Source organism: Peromyscus leucopus, chromosome 3, assembly GCF_004664715.2.
Source record: "Peromyscus leucopus breed LL Stock chromosome 3, UCI_PerLeu_2.1, whole genome shotgun sequence".
Taxonomy (NCBI): Eukaryota; Metazoa; Chordata; class Mammalia; order Rodentia; family Cricetidae; genus Peromyscus; species Peromyscus leucopus.
In genome coordinates this window covers 157,067,432-157,087,758 of record NC_051065.1, presented here as the reverse complement: position 1 = coordinate 157,087,758, position 20,327 = coordinate 157,067,432, and the positions used below count along the sequence as shown (strand labels likewise).

The following is a 20,327-nucleotide window of genomic DNA, read 5'->3' as shown; positions in this document are numbered from 1 at the left end:
TCTGATACAAGAACCTCAGGGTCAGGTGTGCGGTTTTCTCACCAAAGCCTGCCTGGCCCTGCTCAGTCAGGGACCTCGGGCCAACTGATCCTTGTCTCTGAATCTGCTTTCTTACTGGCATCAATCCAGGCTCCGGGAAGTTGTCATGGCAAATGTCTCCAAGGTACCACTAGAGGGAGCTTTTCATCCACAGACCAGGAGAGAGGCCCTTTAAGCAGAACGGGAACCCTCAACCCAGCTCTCAGGGCTTGCGTGGCATCACCATGGTGAGGGTTACAGCAAAGGGGAGCCTATGGGCCATGTGGCCACGTGGCCTTTGGGGATGGCTGCACATTGGATTCTGGGTTCCCCTATGGGTAGGAGCTTGTGTACCCAGGTGGTGACTGGGAGTAGTCACCGCTCCAAGACTCCCTTAGAACTGAAGTCACTCTCTTTCCCCAGGCCAGAAAGCCAGCTCCTGGGAGATGCAGTCTGGTTCTAATGTCAGGAGATATCAGGAGCCAGGCTGAATGTCTGGCCACTCTCTCCTCTGAGTCTGTTTCTGCCTCTGTGAAATGGTACTCGCTCCACCTGGCTCCACCTGCCTCAGTGAGCAGCCTGCTGAGGACCTAGTAGCAGTGATCTAGACAGACAGACAGAACCCCATTGCCTCCTCCACCCAACCCCACCTCTCCTAATCCACTCCACTCTGGAGCGAAGGCCCCACAGAGCCTGGCTGGATCTGGGTCCTCAGCTGGCCAACTGATGTCTCTTGGGCCTGCCTGCCTCTGTCCACATTTCTGCCAGCTCCCGGAGCAAGGGTCAGGCTGCTGCAGGTGGCCAGATGGGCATGAGGTCTCATACCCCTCATTTCTGGGGCCACCCGAATCACACTACCTCTCCATGCCTCATTTCTAAACTGCAGAGGGCTGGTGGCTTCATGGAAGACTATGATGGAGTCCTGTTCTTGTGAGGCACACCACATGTGTCCATCCCCAGCGCTGTGATTCCAACAGCCTAGGACGTCCTGGAGGCTGCCCCTTCCCAGCCTCGGGTGTGAGGCTCCCGGGACCCACCTGTGTGATGCAGGCACCCGTGAAGGCCACAATCACGGCCACCACGTTGACAGTCAGCTGGAACTGCAGGAATTTGGAGATGCTATCATAGACATTACGGCCCCACATCACTGCCTTGACGATGCTGCTGAAGTTGTCGTCCGTCAGGATGATGTCTGAGGCCTCCTTTGCCACATCTGTGCCTGCAATACCCTGTGGGGACAGGGACAGGAGCCTGGTGGGGCAGCCACGGAGGTGAGCGGCTCTATATGGCCATTCTTACCTTACACAGCCTTAGTCCTGTGCACCTCATTCCTGACCTAAAGGAACCAGATCATTCAGACCACACAGAAACGCACATGTGTATATGCATATACATGTGTACATGCATACAAACATTTACACATATATACACATGTGCACACAGCCACCCCTCTGAGGCCCAACTTTCTCCCCAAGGAAGCCTGGCCTTGCCGCATTCCTCCTTGACCTCTAAGCACCCAGCACCTAGCAGGGCACTGCCTGCACCCTTCAGGAAACCCTCTGAGGCTAGGCTGGGGCTCAAAAGCTTTGGTTGAGTACAAGGTGGATGGTGAGGGTGAGTGTGAAGTGTGTACACAGAGTCCCACAAGCCGGTGTGAAGCTGTGGAGTCCAAGCCCTGCCATCCTCGCCTTGGAGACCCAATCAGACCGGAAGCCCCTCTCTGAGCTCCTCTTACCATTGCGAAGCCCACATCTGCCTTCTTGAGAGCCGGTCCGTCGTTGGTCCCATCCCCCGTCACAGCCACCACCTGCCGCTGCTCAGTGTGTGTGCTGTCAATGATGCCTAGGGGGCAAGAGGGTGTGCTCAGGGCCCCAGGGCCAGCTCTGGGCCTCAGCATGGCCTTCTGTCCTGTCTGTCCAGCCAGTCCCTCCCATCACTGCTCTTCCCAGTACTCCAGAGGTACCAGGCTCCTCATTAGCCCAGGTTGCCTTGGGGCTGCCCATCCTCCAGCGCTGTCTTTGCTCTCGAAGTCCTTGGCCATCCTACCTAGAAACACAATCCCCTAGCTATTCTGCCCAGACCCAGGAGTTCTGTGCACCTTCAGGGACTCCCACATCTGCTTTTCCAGTACCTTCTACCCAGGAACTCCAGTCACACACAGGGAGGCCATGGCCATGCCCTTGGCTAGTGATCCTGCCCCACTGGTTTTGACCTCTCTCTGCACACACATCGTCAGTGAAATAATTGGTGGAAACCACAGCCCCTCATGCCATCACTGTGGCTGTCGGCCTCCTTGACCACATGCAGGCATTGCCCTGTCTGTGCCAGGCAAACAGCAGCAGCCTGCGGAGGCAGGAGACAAGTTCCCAGGTTTGGGACAACATTCCTTCTATCCCACCCAAAGCCCAGCCTCCATGCCTGGTTCCTTGGGAGTCATCCTGGCTAATCCCACTGTCCCAGGCTCAGCCTGTTTGGACTCCTATCCCTGAAGCTGGCAGGTCAATCTTTGACTCTCCTGGGTCCTTGGCCAGCATTGGGCTCCTCCAAGGCAAGGAACTCACCAGGGCCTACACTGCATGGTTCCTTGGCGCCTCCCTGTGGTCATATCTCGATCCTGTTTCTCCTGGCCTCTCAGCAGCTGGTCCCACAGTGGACCATGCTCTTCTCTGTAGGCTTCCCCGCTGTGCTCCCTGGGTAACCCTTCTCCACTCATCTCTCTGGTCTCTAATGGTCTTTTTTTTTTGAGACAGGGTTTCTCTGTGTATCCCTGGCTGCCCTGGAACTCGCTCTGTAGACCAGTCTGGCCTCAAAATCAGAGATCCACCTGCCTCTGCCTCTTGAGTGCTAGGATTAAAGGTGTGTGCTACCTTCGCCCAGCATCTAATGGTCTTATTTCTACCAACACATAGGTGGGTGCCCTGGGTTCTTCCTCTTCTGAGGCTTCCCTGCCCCCCATATGCCCATCACCCCACAGGGCTCTAGCTGAGGCCCACATTGTCTTGGCTCAATGGCTGTCTGTCGCAGATGGTACTACTAGAATGTCAGAGGCCCTGGCTCAGAAGTCTTACATTAAATGTTAGAATCTCCCTGGGTCTGTCATGCCTGACACCCAGGTAAGGGGTGTGGGCCTGTAAACAGGGTCTGTACAGGAGCATCTTATGGGATTCCCTGCTGTTTCTCTCCACATCAGATCCACACATAACCTACTTGGATTCATCTACCCACAAATACTGCATTGCACCACCCAATCATATGGCAGCTGTTGCCTTTAGAACATCCCAGTGACCCCTCTGCCTTCAGGTCACTCTCCTAAAGCAGATTGAGCTTCCTATACCTATACATTATTCTTCCTTTCTTGGCCTTCCTATGTATTCCCCCCGGTCCCCCGCCAGGTGACAGTGCCACTGGCCCATGATGGCCAAGGTCAATCTCCCTTGGTCTCCTCTTGTTCTTTCTCAAATGACACCAGGGACTCTGCACAGCGTAGTTCCCTGTGCTGTCTGGAACACAGAGCTGCCCCCTGCCCCCACCCCACCCGTGGACTTCACATCCTCTCCAGCCTGAGCAGGAGTCCAGTGGCTGGAGGAGAACTTTTGCATTGTGCAGTGATATGGCTTAGTGCCTGTCCTGTGGAACCTGTGCTGTGGAACCTGTGCTATGAAACCTGTGCTGTGGAACCCGTGCTGTGGAACCCATGCTGGGAACCTGGGCTGTGGAACCTGTGCTGTGGAACTCATCCTGTGGAATCCGTGCTGTGGAACCCATGCTGTGGAACCTGTGCTGTGGAACCCATGCTGTGGAACCCATGCTGTGGAACCCATGCTGTGGAACCCATGCTGTGGAACCTGTGCTGTGGAACTCATCCTGTGGAACCCGTGCTGTGGAACCCATGCTGTGGAACCTGTGCTGTGGAACCTGTCCTGTGGAACCTGTGCTGTGGAACCTGTCCTGTGGAACTCATCCTGTGGAACCTGTGATGTGGAACCTGTGCTGTGGAACCTGTGCTGTGGAACCTGTCCTGTGGAACCCATCCTGTGGAACCTGTGCTGTGGAACCTGTGCTGTGGAACTCATCCTGTGGAACCTGTGCTGTGGAACCCATCCTGTGGAACTTGTGCTGTGGAACCTGTGCTGTGGAACTCATCCTGTGGAACCCGTGCTGTGGAACCCATGCTGTGGAACCCGTGCTGTGGAATCTGTGCTGTGGAACCTGTCCTGTGGAACCTGTGCTGTGGAACCTGTCCTGTGGAACTCATCCTGTGGAACCTGTGCTGTGGAACCTGTGTTGTGGAACCCATGCTGTGGAACCTGTGCTGTGGAACCCATCCTGTGGAACCTGTGCTGTGGAACCCATCCTGTGGAACCTGTGCTGTGGAACCTGTCCTGTGGAACCTGTGCTGTGGAACCCATCCTGTGGACCCTGTGCTGTGGAACCCATCCTGTGGAACCTGTGCTGTGGAACCTGTCCTGTGGAACCTGTACTGTGGAACCTGTGCTGTGGAACCTGTGCTGTGGAACCTGTGCTATGAAACCTGTGCTGTGGAACCTGTACTGTGGAACCTGTACTGTGGAACCTGTGCTGTGGAACTCATCCTGTGGAACCTGTGCTGTGGAACCCATCCTGTGGAACCTGTGCTGTGGAACCTGTGCTGTGGAACCTGTACTGTGGAACCTGTGCTGTGGAACTCATCCTGTGGAACCTGTGCTGTGAAACCCATCCTGTGGAACCCGTGCTGTGGAACCCATGCTGTGGAACCTGTGCTGTGGAACCTGTGCTGTGGAACCTGTCCTGTGGAACTCATCCTGTGGAACCTGTGCTGTGGAACCTGTGCTATGAAACCTGTGCTGTGGAACCTGTACTGTGGAACCTGTGCTGTGGAACCTGTGCTATGAAACCTGTGCTGTGGAACCTGTACTGTGGAACCTGTACTGTGGAACCTGTGCTGTGGAACTCATCCTGTGGAACCTGTGCTGTGGAACCCATCCTGTGGAACCTGTGCTGTGGAACCTGTACTGTGGAACCTGTGCTGTGGAACCTGTGCTGTGGAACCTGTGCTGTGGAACCTGTGCTGTGGAACCTGTCCTGTGGAACCCATCCTGTGGAACCTGTGCTGTGGAACCTGTCCTGTGGAACCTGTGCTGTGGAACTCCTCCTGTGGAACCTGTGCTGTGGAACCTGTGCTATGAAACCTGTGCTGTGGAACCTGTACTGTGGAACCTGTACTGTGGAACCTGTGCTGTGGAACTCATCCTGTGGAACCTGTGCTGTGGAACCCATCCTGTGGAACCTGTGCTGTGGAACCTGTACTGTGGAACCTGTGCTGTGGAACTCATCCTGTGGAACCTGTGCTGTGGAACCCATCCTGTGGAACCTGTGCTGTGGAACCTGTGCTGTGGAACCTGTCCTGTGGAACTCATCCTGTGGAACCTGTGCTATGGAACTCATCCTGTGGAACCTGTGCTGTGGAACCCATCCTGTGGAACCTGTGCTGTGGAACCCATGCTGTGGAACCCATCCTGTGGAACCCGTGCTGTGGAACCCATGCTGTGGAACCTGTGCTGTGGAACCTGTCCTGTGGAACCTGTGCTGTGGAACCTGTGCTGTGGAACTCATCCTGTAGAACCCATGCTGTGGAACCTGTGCTGTGGAACCTGTGCTGTGGAACCTGTCCTGTGGAACCTGTGCTGTGGAACTCATCCTGTGGAACCTGTTCTGTGGAACCTGTGCTGTGGAACCCGTGCTGTGGAACCTGTGCTGTGGAACCCATCCTGTGGAACCTGTGCTGTGGAACCCATCCTGTGGAACCTGTCCTGTGGAACCTGTGCTGTGGAACTCCTCCTGTGGAACCTGTGCTGTGGAACCTGTGCTGTGGATCCTGTGCTGTGGAACCTGTGCTATGAAACCTGTGCTGTGGAACCCATGCTGTGGAACCTGTACTGTGGAACCTGTGCTATGGAACTCATCCTGTGGAACCTGTGCTGTGGAACCCATGCTGTGGAACCTGTGCTGTGGAACCCATCCTGTGGAACCTGTGCTGTGGAACTCATCCTGTGGAACCTGTGCTGTGGAACCCATCCTGTGGAACCTGTGCTGTGGAACCTGTGCTGTGGAACCTGTGCTATGGAACCTGTGCTGTGGAACCTGTCCTGTGGAACTCATCCTGTGGAACCTGTGCTATGGAACTCATCCTGTGGAACCCGTGCTGTGGAACCCATGCTGTGGAACCTGTGCTGTGGAACCTGTGCTGTGGAACCTGTGCTGTGAAACCTGTGCTGTGGAACCTGTACTGTGGAACCTGTGCTGTGGAACTTATCCTGTGGAACCTGTGCTGTGGAACCCATCCTGTGGAACCTGTGCTGTGGAACCTGTGCTGTGGAACCTGTGCTATGAAACCTGTGCTGTGGAACCTGTACTGTGGAACCTGTGCTGTGGAACCCATCCTGTGGAACCTGTGCTGTGGAACCTGTGCTGTGGAACCTGTGCTGTGGAACCTGTGCTGTGGAACCTGTGCTATGAAACCTGTGCTGTGGAACCTGTGCTGTGGAACCCATCCTGTGGAACCTGTGCTGTGGAACCTGTGCTGTGGAACCTGTACTGTGGAACCTGTGCTGTGGAACCTGTGCTATGAAACCTGTGTGCGGAACCTGTACTGTGGAACCTGTACTGTGGAACCTGTGCTGTGGAACTCATCCTGTGGAACCTGTGCTGTGGAACCTGTGCTGTGGAACTCATCCTGTGGAACCTGGGCTGTCCATAGTGAAGGACCAGCTAGAGCACACAGTAGTTCTTCCATAAATGCTCAGTGACAGAGTCAGGGAGTGAATCGATGAGTTAGTGAGGTGTGAGGGTGAGCTAGAGTCCTCTGCTGGAGAGTCTGTGAGTGAGGGATGAGGATGAGCTAGAGTCCTCTGCTGCGGTCTGTGCGTGAGGGACGAGGGTGAGCTAGAGTCCTCTGTTGTCCGTTGTCCTGGGGTTCCATGCTTCTATCCACAGGCCACCTCTGCTTCCATCTTTATGACACATGAATCTAAGATGCCTAGGGGTGATCCCAGGCAGAAGTAAGAAACCCACCCTCTGGACAGTTTACAGATGGGGAAACCAAGACCCAGAGTGGACAGACTTGCCAAGGCCTCAGAGAGGGTAGTAGGAGTCCTGTGAACCAGGGCTGTGACTAGAGGAATTGCTGGCCGGTGCTGCTGAGGCTTGTGCGTGGTCATGGCAGGCAGAAAGGTTCTAGCCTTCCGCTTTTCCCAAGACTTCTCATCCTTTGGGTCTGTTCACAAGGGATGGTCGGTCTGGGAGCTGACTGAGGAGGAGGGTGGGCTGCCTTTCAGATGACAAGGAACAGTAAATACTGCTAAGGCATGAAAGAGCTGGACGGGTTCTGAAGGTCGGCATAAGAGGCTTTACGCACATGGACTAGAACACTTCTTAGCCCAGTCAGCCCTCCTGCCAGGTGATCTGAAGCCCCAGGCCCAGGCCCACTGCTACCGAGAGGAAGTTGGAGGATCAGAAGAGAGTCTCCCAGCCTCCCATGCCCCCTTCCCCCAGGGGACCCGTCCTCATGTGAGGAGAATCCCTGGTGTGCCCTCTTCCTTTCTTCGGGGAAACTGCAATGCCATGCAAAATGAGGCTTGGCTCAGGCCGGGTTGGTTCTGGGCTCCGAGTCAGCGGCGTCACCTCCGTCTTACCTTTGACCAGTGTGTGCTTATCCGTGGGCGAGGATCGAGCCAGCACCCTCAGCTTTGGCCAGATCTTGTCAATCCGCTCCTGCTCAATCTGGAGAGGGGTGTGGTATGTCGGTGGGGTCAGAGAGAGAAATTGAGCCCCATGCAGTCACTGGGCTCTTCGGGGTGGGGCACACCAGCTGGCTTCTGTTCAAGCATGCAGTGCCCACGCCTCCCGGCCCCCTCTTGAGCTTGGCCGGCTGCACAGCCTTGGCAGCGGCCGAGTGAGCGCGTACCTCCCCCTTCTCATTGCGGATCCTCCGGTTGAATTCTTTGCCCTCCAGGCACAGGAAGTCCTCCCCAGGGTGGATAATGCCACACTTGATGGCGATGGCCCGGGCTGTGTTGATATTGTCACCAGTGACCATGCGGACTGTGATACCGGCCCGCTGGCACTTGCGGATGGCTTCTGGGACCTGTACGAGAGGGTAAGAGCCATGCGGGAGGGCACCACTTGGGTAGGCCCTCCTTGTCTTTAAGGAGTCCAGGGTTATCCCTTCTCCCAGGCAACCTCCCTAGGTAACTAACCAGAAGCTGATGGTGCCTATGGCCTCTCGTCTATGCCTGTGACAGGCATTACCAATTGGTCACAGCCTCCTCTGATTAAATCTGGTAGGGTCTTAGAATTCGCAGACCCCAGAGTCCCAGATAGCCACTACCTATTGACCGTGATAGTCTATCCTGACATGAAACCTATGGCTCCTGACCTGGATAAAAAGCATCGGAAAGACCCTAAAAACACTACTCCTTAAGTCTGGCCTCAGGCAAGAGTGCAGAGTGGTGGACTAACCGCACTTGAACTTGTTCAGCTTCATCTACAGGCTCCTTGATCAGTTCCTTTGTGTATTTTCAATGCTTCGGGGAGAGTCTTGAGTATTCAAGGCCTCTTTATTTACCCTGATTTAGAATAAACGCAAAGGGTGCTTCTTTGTGCTAAACAGGACTGAGAGGGCTAAAGCATCTGCCTTTGCTGACTGAAATGACATACTGACATCTGAGCCAATCGGGTCAGCCAGTCAGAAGGTGACAGGGCCCCACTCCTCCCAGGGGCCTCTCCTTAGAGTGGTTAGGATGTGGAACATGGCTGAGAGCCAATGCCAGCGTTCATATACGACACAGATGACCTGAATGAGTAAGTGTGACCCAAGACAGTGACAGACAGAGACATAGTTAGGGGGCATCTGCTGCAAAGCATCTTTGTGTGAGAAAACATGCCACAGTGTACTGAGACCCAGGGCATGCTAAAATCTTGGGCCTGTCAGGCAAGCCTGACACCCAATTCTTCTTGCACACAGTGGAACTGAGAGCTTACCCCTTCCCCAGTCCACCACAAAGAGTCTGAACTAAGCCTTCCAGGATCCTCTGAGCTGCTGCTCTATGACAAGACTGTGGTAGTTTGAATGTAACTGGCCCCCATAAGCTTATCAGGAGTGGCACTATTAGGAGGTGTGGCTTAGTTGGACTGGGTATGGTCTTGTTGGAGGAAGTGTGTCACTGTGGGGTTGGGCTTTGAGGTTTCCTATGCTCAGGATACCACTCAGTGTCTCAGTCAACTTCCTGTTGCCTGCAAGATGTAGGAATCTCAACTACTCCTCAGCACGTCTGTCTGCATACCACCATGCTCCCTGCTATGATGATAATGGACTGAATCTCTGAAACTACAAGTGAGCCACCCCAATTAAATGTTTTCATTTATAAGAGTTGCTGTGGTCATGGTGTCTTTTTACAGCAATAAAAACCCCAACTAAGATAAAGACCTTCCTGGGAGAAAGTATCTTTGGGTTGCTTAAGGCGAGGCACGGTCATGACTAGCATCCTCGTAGAGAGGGAGATTAGGATACAGAGATGTACACATGAAGGGGTGCACACGATGTGACAGCAGAAGATGTTGGGCATGTGTCTGCAGCCAGGGGATGGAATCAATCACCATGGTCCTGGTCTGAATATGAACCATCTCCTAGGCTCCTAGGCTTGAACACCAGGTCCCCAGCTGGTGGGGCTGTACTGGCAGGTTGTGAACTCTCAGGAGGTGGGGCTGGTTGCTAGGGGAAGGTCTTTGAGGGTTACAGCCCAGCCCTGCTTGCAGACCCACTCTGCCTTCTGTTACATGTTCTTGCTGCCAGGCCTTCCCCTCCCGGTCAAATCAGAACCCCCCTGAAACCGTGAGCCCAAACAAAGCCTTCTCTCTTAGGTGGCTTCTGTCAGACGTTTTCTCACAGTGGTGAGAAAAGTTCCTTCTAGAGCTAAGAACTCCCTAGAGGCTACAAGGCAGGCCCGGGGCAGACTCTCCCCTCCCCTCGGGGTCCTGCCCTGCTCAGGGTCAACAGTGTACCATGCCTGGTACCTCTAGCCCACAGGAGACTCAGAGGCAAGTCTCCAGGCATGGTTATCATACGCTTTTGGGTCTTCATGAGGTCAGAGGACCTGAGACCAACTCGTCCTAAGTTAGGGAATATTCGTGCTTGGTTTGGGCAGGGATAGAAAACTAACACAGACGTTCAGTTCAGAGTCTTATGTGGACAGTTCTTGCCCTTGGTCCCGTCCCAGCCCAGGAACTGCAAGGAAGGAAGCGGGACCCTTCCTGGGTCTGTCCCACCTTACCCTTTAACTCCCGGGTACAGGTTCTGGTTTATATAATTTAGTACACCCTTAGCTCTCAGTGTGTGTGTGTATGTGTGCGTGTGTGTGTGTGTGTAATTGTGTGTGAGTGACTGTATGTATGCATGTATATGATGTCTGTGTATCATGTATGTGTACATGTGATGTATGTATATGTGACACGTATGTATGATGTATGTGTGTATGATGCTTGTGTGTGTGGCTGGCTGTATGTGTGTGTGTGATATACATGTGATGTATGGGTATGTGACTATATGTATGCATGTGTGTATAAAATGCTTGTATGTATGTGTGTGTATGGTGTGTGTGTGTGTGTGTGTGTGTGTGTGTGTGTGTGTGTGTGTGTGTAGGCAGCACACTTGCCTTCAGCTCCTGAGCTGCTGTTCTAGAAACCTGCACCTTGTCTGGCTTCTGTCCCTAAAGAGGGATTCAAGTTGTGTTTAGAAGGTCCGAGACGGGAGGGGCTTTGCACCATCTGACTCTGACCCCCTGCTCATTGCTGAGATCTGCCCCAGACATCCCCAGCGGATGACTGGCCCAGTCTCTGCTTGCATACCCCCGGTGACAGGGGGCTGCCTCTCTCTGAGGTCTCCTGCTCCACAGTGAAGCCAGTCGACTTAGCTTGTTCTTTCAAAGAACCTTCCTTTTCCTCAGACGGAGTGTCGCTCTATCATACCCGAACTGTCCTACAGAGACGGGGTCTTCAGGGCAGACTGAGACTAAGAGCTCTGGAAAGCACAGTGGAAGGTGGGTGGAGGGTGAGAGAGAGGAGGGTCAATGGAGGGAAAACCTCTGAGAGCTTCCTGGAGGAAGGAGTGTCTGAGCTGGTTCTTTCCTGTCAGGCTCTGGTGTGAGGGAGCTGCAGGCTCAGGCCATGCAGATAGCACACAGCCGTCCTGTCCACATTCTTGACTTCAGGTATACAGACAGAGAAGCTCCAGGTGTGAGGGGTCTGGGCTGGGCTGTAGGCCATCAGAGGAACTCCAAGGAAGGTGTGGGATGAGGGCTGGTGGCCGTGAAGGAAGCTTCTGAGGAAGCTGAGGTGTGTGTGTGTGTGTGGGGGGGGGCTTGCTCCAGTAGGCACCAGTCCTGCACTAGAGACAAGGTGGTTTGTGTGTAGTTTAGGACTCATGCTTTGTTTGTTTTGTCTTAGACAGAGTCTCGCGCTGTAGGCCAGGCTGGCCTTGAACTCACAGAGATCCACTCTGTCTCCTGAGTGCTGGGATTAAAGGCGTGTGCCACCACACCTGGCCCAGGACTCACACTTCTCAGACTACCTCACAGGATGGAGCTGACCAGATTCTAGGCTCTGCCAAGCAAACTAGGCCTGGGAGAAGAACCAGGCTTTCCTCTCACAAACGTAATAGGGGTTTTCACAAGGGCCCGTGTGTAGCATCTGTGGTTAAGTCCAGACCAGAGTGTTCTCTGAGGGCCTATATATTGGAGTCTCGGTCCCCAGGGTGGCGCTGTCAGGAGGAACTAGGACCTTTAAGAGATGGGAATGTGTGATGTGTCTTGGAAGGGGACTCGGGCACCTCAGTCTCTTCGGTCTTTTGCCTCTCACTCTGACATTAACTGGCTTTGCCGTGTGCTCCCACCATGGGCCCCAAAGTAGTGGCGCCCACTGCCCATGAACTGTTACCTGACATCGTGGGCCCAGTGGAACCTTTCCTCTCTATAAGCTGATTATGCCCACTATTATTTTATCACACTGGTGGAAAGCTATGCTTTTCCTTTTCTTTTCCCACTCTGCCCCTGCTGCCTGGGACACCCTGTTCCCCTCAGCCTTTATATGCGAGCTTTTACTTGCCTCCTGTGCTCAATGCTCTCTACCCATGAAGCGTCTAGATCCCTCCAACCCAGAGGGACATTTCCTTGAACTGGTCTCAGGATTTTCTTTGGTCACTCACTCATTCACTCAACAAACAGCAGTGGAAGATTCGGTTGCTCTGGGCTCCGAGGACCGAGGAGATGGTTAGAACTCCAATCTCAGGAGCATGGTTCTGGTTGAAATATGCTTTCCATATAAATAAAACCAGCGTTAACTATTTTAAAAAGTGGCTTCCTCTGCTAAAATTATCCTAGATATTCTCACTGAGGAAAAACAGCCAGGAAATGGGCGCTTCCTGTTGTCATTACATAAAGGCTTTTAAACATCTGCTGTTTCTGGTGACAGCCGGTGTCTGTGACTCCAAGGGCTCTGAACACCCCCGGGGGAACCCCCAGCGAGTCCTAGACCGATGCTCTACTGATGGCTTCCTCCATGCTCTCGTCTGTCAGCTTTGGGATTGTCTTGAGTACGAACTTCAGTGAATGTTTGATGCTGCTTGGCCTGTGGTGGGCCCGAGGGAGGAAACTGAGGTAGGTGGAGAGTGTTTACCTGCAGCTGAAGAGTGAGCCTGGGGAGGTCTGGGGGACCCGCTGCAGAGCCCCCTCTTCCTGGGTCTCACTACACTGGAGCCTAGTACAGGGTGCTCACTGTGAGACTCCAGGAACCATAGGCTGGATGAAGGGAAGGAGGACAGGGCCAGGGAGGCTGCATGAGACAGCTGACATGGTATGTGTGGGGGATGGGACGATGTGGGGTGTGGGGGGAGTCACTTACAAAAGTGGTGACGGGGGCTGCCTGTGGGGTGGGAACTGGGGCCTGGGTATGGTGGGGACTCACTGTGAGGTGGGAACTGGAGTCTCTGGGTGTGGTGGGGACTGGAGTCTGGGTATGGTGGGGACTCACTGTGAGGTGGGAACTGGAGTCTCTGGGTGTGGTGGGGACTCACTGTGGGGTGGGAACTGGGGCCTGGGTGTGGTGGGAACTGGAGTCTGGGTGTGGTGGGGACTCACTGTGGGGTGAGAACTGGAGTCTCTGGGTGTGGTGGGGACTCACTGTGAGGTGGGAACTGGAGTCTGGGTGTGGTGGGGACTCACCGTGAGGTACAACTGGGGGCCTTGTCAGAATGAGGCTCTAGGTTTCAGTCTCAGCAGGAGAAGGAAGACCCCAGCCCACCCCACAGCTCTGCTGGTTTAACCTTGAGATTCATACAGTCCACCCTTCTCATTCCCAGACAGGGAAACTGAAGCCCAGGAGGAGATGTTTCACTTGAGGCACCTGTGAGGTTTTATATCAACTGCCATTGACGGCATCTGCAATCTTCTTGAGGTGAACTCTCTGGCCATGTCTGTGAGGGATTTTCCAGATTAGGTTAATGGGAGTGGGGGAATCCACCCTCATGATGGGCAGTATCTGTCCATGGGCTGGGGTCCTAGACTGAATGAGGAGGAGAAAGCAAGCTGAGCGCCAGCATCCATCTCTGTCAGCTTCCTGCCTGCAGATGCCTTGTGGCCGGTGCCTCACACTCCCGCCATCATGCCTTCCCCTCCAAAAGATGAGCTCAGATAAACGCTTCCTCCTTACGCTGCTCTGGTCAGGTGTTTTGTTTCAGCGATGAGAAACGAACTGATGAGAATATCAGAGGGGCATGTTAGAGCTGGTGTCCCAACTACGCTGTCCGTCAAGGAAGCTCCAGCTCCCAACCGCAGCTTGCAGTTCTTTAGAAATGAAACTAAATAGTAATTATTATTGTATGTATGCATGGTTTTTACATGCCACAGTGCATGTGTGGAGGTCAGAGGACAACTCTGTAGAGCTGGCCTCTCTTTCCACGTTCATCAGAATTCTAGAGATTAAACTAGAGTCATCTGGCTTGCGCAGTAAACACTGACCCACTGAGCCGTCTTGCTGGCATCATAGCATGCATTTCTGAATACACATCCCAGTGGGCCGTGGGTGAGATGGGATCCAGGATAGATGACTGAAAGGCGCTGGGCAGGATGTGGAAGGCCTAGTGGGTGTAGCTGTGAGGCTTCTAGCAGCTGCCTCTGGTCTAAAGATGACAGATCCCGGAAGGAAAGGGCCTCTGAGTTGACACCCATTCTACAGATAGAAGATAAAGGTCCCAAGGAAGCAGGTGGCTTGTTGGGAGCAAAGCTTGGACTTGGGTCCAGCTGCCCCTTCCCGTTTCTGTTTTTGAAGCAAGAACTCTAGATGACAGTACTGTCATTGAAAAGTACCGGGGCTTAGCCCCGCACCAAGGTCCTGGGCATGGAGCTCTATGGCACCTGGGTCCAGGCCCAGAACACCAGGTCTACTCCATTCAGCCACTTACAGCAAGACTTTGGGACCACCCTGGTCTCTCAGGGCCCAGTCAGTGTGCATCTATAAACTGATGAGCAGGAAAGGGGGCCTGAATGAGACCAAAGTTCAAACCTCAAGGAACAGCATTCAAAATGGAAGAGGACACTTGTGGCATTTTTGACTTCATGGAAGTCTAAGTTGGTGAAGTGTGTTACTAAGTCACAAGGATGGGTCATAGCTAAAACCCTTAGCACCTCATGCAGGTTCATCTCCTGGGTGGATGTTTCCAAAGCTGGTCGGGGAGAGGTCAGTCTGGAGTTGGAGGAGGCTGTACAGAGGGAGCACCTGGGAAGAGGCTGGGCAGGGCCTGGGCAGGTGGCCTGAGACACACCGTGACAAACCTCTGCTGCCTGTACCCAGTGATTTCTCGGAAGGAGATAATAGATAAACCCATCTCCGGGAGGCCTGAGCCTGCTAACTGCTGGTGACAAGCAGCTGTCCTGGGAGGCTGAAAACCATCTTCAGGGACTAGGAGTTGACAGATCCTTGATAGGCAGACAGACAGGAAGAGGACTACAAATAGATAATACAGAAGCAAACTTTCTTCTCTCTCTCTCTCTCTCTCTCTCTCTCTCTCTCTCTCTCTCTCTCTCTCTCCCTCCTTCCCTCTGTGTGTGTATGGGGGTGTGTGTGGGGGAGCATCAAGAACAGAGCTGGAGGGCTGGGATCAAGTCCATTCATTTCCATTCATTCATTCCACAAGCTCCTGCTTTTTCTGAAGGCTAGGCTGTTGCCCATACAGGATCCTGAGAAAATGACTCAGCTGGGGAGGCCATTAGGGCTCCTCATTTTTGGGCCACTGACTTTTATGCTGGTCTTGGTGTTCATATGTGTGTAGTCTGCTCCCTTACACTATCTCATGGGCATGTGTGGGCATGGAGGAAGATACTGTTATACCCAGGCTACTGAAATGGCTCAGAGAGGTTATGTAATTGGTTCAATGCTACACAGCTCAGCAATGCTCGCACATGGGGATCCAGGTCTGTCTGATACCTGTGCTCACACTCCAATGCCTCTCGTAGCTGCCTAGGTGTCAAAGTCCATGTTTGTGACCTGGGTTCACCTGTTCTTTGGAAGACAGAATTCTACAGCACCAGTCAGGAGCCCAGAAGACAGCTCTCTACTTGTCTCCACTTTGAAAAAGGGACCACTGGGGCTCTGACAGAACAGGGAGTGTCCAGAGGCCCAAAGAGAACACCATAAGGGCAGGACCCGGAATCTGCCATTGTTGGAGGAAGGTAGTCCCTCTGGGTATCAACACCAAATCTCACAGCTGAGGTCTACATGGATCCCCTGCTCTCCTGGCCTCCTGGGTAAGGTAAATGCTTGGCCTGCCCATAGCACTGACTTCTTTCCATGAAGCCTGATCCTCCATGGGTAGACACAGACCTCACAGACCTTCTGTGATCACGACAGGTCTCCTCTCTGGATTCAGATTCAGTTAACACAGCATGGAGCTACACTGTGCACCCAGCACCCCATGAAGAACACGCCACATATATCATTTTCATCCTCTTCACGTGCATGAAGTCATCTGTCCCTTCTGCTGGGAATGTATGCATGCTGAAGTATGCATGCTGAAGACATACAGTGGCTGTATGAGCAGGCTGGCCAGGGCACCCTGTTACTGAGCCACCTCTGGGCAGAGAGAGACTGAGACACTTATAGAACACTATGCTCTGGGTTCTCCTGGGAGGATGTCCTGTGCACCCAGCTGTAATGGAGGCTTGGAATCTAGAACATGACAATAGTTACATCCTATAGGATTAGAGGCTTCTGGAGCCAGGCATGCCCTACATCTGTCCCTAGGGAGACAGGAGGGAAATGCCCTTAGTGGTTGTGGGTGGGTGGGGGGTATGAAACGGTTCTCACTCAGAGTAGCACCTGCTTGTGGGCTGGGGAGTGGTCCTTCCCAGGTCTTGCTGAGTAGACAGTTGCTAAATATGTCTACACTAGCTACAGAGTGAAATTACTTGAGAGCAGGGAGGATCCTGGTCCTGTTGCATGGGGACCTGAAGCTCAGAGAGCTGATCAGATAGAGTTCCCAGGTCTCTCACGGGCCTGGCTCTAGCCCTGCCCCCTTCTCCCGAGCTCACTGGCATCAGGGCCTACCTCAGGTCGCACTGGGTCTTCAATGCCCACCACGCAGATGCACGTGAGTTCATTGAGAATGTCATTCTCATTGTCCCAGTCAGGCTCAGGGCTGCTGGGGAAGTCACGGTAGGCCACACAGATGGTACGGAGCCCGTCACAGGCCATGGGCTCGATCACCTTCTTCACCATCTCATCTCTGTCCCGGGGCCGGAAGACACGGGGTTCACCAGCCCCACTAAGGATCTTGCAGCACCTGGGGAAGGGAAGGGAAGGGAAGGGAAGGAGATGAATGAAGCCCACCTACCTTAGCTATTGGATACCAACCTGATCCGCTTCCCATAATGCATCAGTACATGCAGTAGGCCTGGGCATCACAGGCAGGGGTGCAGCTAGATGACCTTTCTACAATATCTGTATCAGGTTCCCGAGCTGTCTGCTGCATGCCATGTTTGGGAGGTTCCAGTCGGGGGGGGGGGGGGGGAGTGGTACCTCAGCTGAGATGCCTTGGGAAGCCCTAAACCTAGGCTAGAGGTTCTCCACCTTGCTAGGGTACCAGGCTCACCCGAGGAGCATCTAATAAAACAGGCCAGCCTTCATGGTTCCAGTGGGAGCTGTCTGGGGGTGAGACAGGAACAATGTTTTGTCTTTCTTTCTTTTCTTCCCTTCCATCCTTCTTGCTTTCTCTTTGAGAGAGGGTCTCAATGTAGACCAGGCTGGCCTTGAACGCAGAGATTCTCCTGCCTGCCCCTGAGTGCTGGGATTAACGTGTGCACCACCGTGTCCAGCTTCTTTCCTTTTATTTTCCCTGAGGTGATTCTAATGTACTACAAGTTAGGGTTGAGAATCTCTGGGACTGACCAATGTACAAACGGGGAAACTGAGGCACAGAGGGAAACTAACTTGCTTAGGTCCAGCCTGCATAGAGATGGTGATGTGTGATCCAGACATTCACAGCTGTGCTGGGAGGCTTACTTTTTGAGCACGATCTCGGAGGCACCCTTGCTGTACATGCGGAAGCTCTCATCAGGCATCTTGATGACAGTGCTCATGGACTTGCGCACGGAGTTGAAGGTGTACACCTTATACAGCTTCTCTTCCGGCATCTGGCTGCGCACTGGCTCGTAGTCCTGCTTCAAGTCCAGCACGAAGCCCAGGAGGCCGCACTCAGTCTTGTTGCCCACCTGCCGGGGCAGGGCACCCTCCTTTTCCGGGGGCTGTGGAGAGAAGTGGTGTGGCTTGTGCCGGGCAGGACCTGCCACAGAGGAATCCTTGCCCTGGCTATCATTTTGACCCTGATGCTGCTGTGTGGCTGAGCCCCCAGGGGTCCAGGGCCACTGGAGGCTAGGATGTGGTCTCTGAGACACTCTAGGTCTCTGAGACACTCTGGGCTAGTCCTGATTCTGGGGCAGGTCATTAAGTAGAATTCTCTTTTTAAAAAATAATGTATGATTTCTGTTCTAATTTGCTTTCTATTGTGATACAACACTCTGACTAAAAGCCACTTGGGGAGGAAATGGTGTGTTTCAGCTTACATGTCCTGATCATAGTCCATCATTAAGAGAAGTCAGGGCAGGAACTCAAGGCAGGAACCTGGAGGCAGGAACTGAAGCAGAAGCCACGGAGGAACATTGTTTACTGGCTTGCACCTCACGGCTTGCTCAGTCTGCTTTCTTACACAAATCAAGACCATCTGCCCAGGGATGACACCTCCCACAGTGGTCTGGGCTCTGTCACATTAGTCGCTAGTCAAGAACACGCCCCAACATATTGTCTACAGGCCAGTCTGATGGAGGCCTTTTCTCAGTTGAGATTCCGCTGCCTAGATGACTCTGGCTGGTGTCAGACAACGTCATCCCTGCTTCAAATTCTTTTCATGTTTGCTTGTTTTGAGACAGGGTCTGTCTCATCTAGCTCGGGCTGAATTTGAACTTGCTACACAGTCAAACACAGTCTAAAACTCCGGATCCTCTTGCCTCTAGCTCCCAAGAGCTGGGATTATAAGCCTGTGCCACCAAGTCTGGCTAGATTTTTCTTTCTTTCTTTTTTTTTTTGAAAAGTAAAACACATGGGTTAAAGTTGAACCCCTCTGTCTATTTCTTCTCGCCTGCTGTGAACTCACCATTTGACCCAGAACTGGTCTCGATGCTCAATTTGTTTCTAATCATCCCTGGGTGTGTGCTGTGGCATTTTATTTTAAGATGACTGTTGATGAAAACTAACACAGGAGGTCCTTGACACTCTCCTCCCAGCTTCCCCCAGTGATAGCCTCCCACATCACCATAGCAACAAGAGCACAACAAGGCCGGGATATGACACAGTCGACGCAACCTCATTCAGACCCCACGTGCATGCATGTGTATTTGGTTCTTTATCAAGGCATGACAGCGATTCCTGGGTGCACCACGATGTCTAAACAGGACACTTTATCATGCATCCCTGCTTCACTCTTGGATGGCCACAGTCCGCCCTCTCTCTGCCTCTGGCCACCAGTTTCCACCCCTCTGCTTTCCTCCTTTCTCTTTTTCTTTCAGTGCTGTGCTGGAGATCAAATCCAGAGCCTTGTACATGCTGAGTGCTTGGTCATGTGCTTTAACCACTGAGCTACATCCCCAGCCCATGTCAATCATGTCAAGCATGGTACATACTCGAAACCATACAGGATGTCATTGGTGGTGACTGGCTTTCTCACTTGGCCTAAGCCCCTTGAGACCAGGTGTCCCATGTCTCATGCCTTTCAGTAGCACGTCCACAGTGTAGGTGGACCACCCTCCTGTTTTTGATTTAGGTTAGAACATACAGAACAGCTATTTCTGTTACATTAAAAAAAAAATTGGCCAAACAAGGCTGGAGAGAAGGCTTAACCAGATAAGCATGAAGCCCTGAGTCTGGACTCCCAGGACCCACATGAAAACCTGGGAGTGGCGGTGTGTACTTGTAATCCCAGTGCTGCGGAGGCAGAGATGGCGAGATCTCTGGAGCTCCCTGACCAGATAGCCAAGCAAAATTGGTGAGAGACTGTCCCAAAAAATAAGGTGGAGCCAGGCATGGTGGCGCACGCCTTTAATCCCAGCACTCAGGAGGCACAGAGCCAGGTGGATCTCTGTGAGTTCGAGGCTAGTCTGGGCTATAGAGTGAGATGCTGTCTCAATAAAGCAAAGCAAAACAAAACAAAACAAAAACAACAACAACAACAAAACAAAGTGGAAAGGGATTGAGGAGATACCCGATATTGACCTCTGGCTGATACACACCCATACACCTAAACAGGAGCTTTTTCAAGAGGCCTAGCCCAATGTCTGAGTGGGCATGTAGCTCTGTCTTGCTTGTTAAAGTCTGGCCTTGAACTCACAGCCAATCAGGAGGCCGAAGCTCTGCTGCCACTCAGCCCCTCCACAGTCCCTTTGTGGAGCTGGTTTGTGTTTCCCATTCCAGGGTGTTTCTTTGAAACTACTCAACAAATGCCTCGCTACAAGTAAGCACAACTGACTCATCCTTTCTCCTGGTTCTTCTCTTTTCTTTCTCTCCACCTGCTGGTCCTCTGGCAGCATCTCTTGTCCTGGAGGCTTAGAAAAACATGGGCTGCTCCTGCAGAATCCCTTTCTCTTTGCTAGTGGGCAAAGTCCTTCTCTTCCTGAAGGACATACTCAAATATCACCTGTGTGGGTCTATCTCTTGTC

General features: G+C 53.0%; 1 protein-coding gene across 9 annotated transcripts in view; it reads right to left on the bottom strand.

Annotated features, from left to right (window-relative positions):
• The window catches only part of Atp2b2 (ATPase plasma membrane Ca2+ transporting 2), a 326,081-nt gene that overhangs the window by 17,541 nt on the left and 288,213 nt on the right, over positions 1 to 20,327 (bottom strand). For all 9 annotated transcript variants that reach the window (XM_037204261.1, XM_028863952.2, XM_028863954.2 and 6 more), the window contains 6 exons: positions 17,623 to 17,864; positions 16,669 to 16,903; positions 7,982 to 8,161; positions 7,710 to 7,797; positions 1,754 to 1,860; positions 1,056 to 1,247 (listed from right to left, as the gene is read on the bottom strand). In XM_037204261.1, the coding sequence (XP_037060156.1) occupies positions 1,056 to 1,247; positions 1,754 to 1,860; positions 7,710 to 7,797; positions 7,982 to 8,161; positions 16,669 to 16,903; positions 17,623 to 17,864 (1,044 nt within the window). The remainder of the gene's footprint in view (positions 1 to 1,055; positions 1,248 to 1,753; positions 1,861 to 7,709; positions 7,798 to 7,981; positions 8,162 to 16,668; positions 16,904 to 17,622; positions 17,865 to 20,327) is intronic.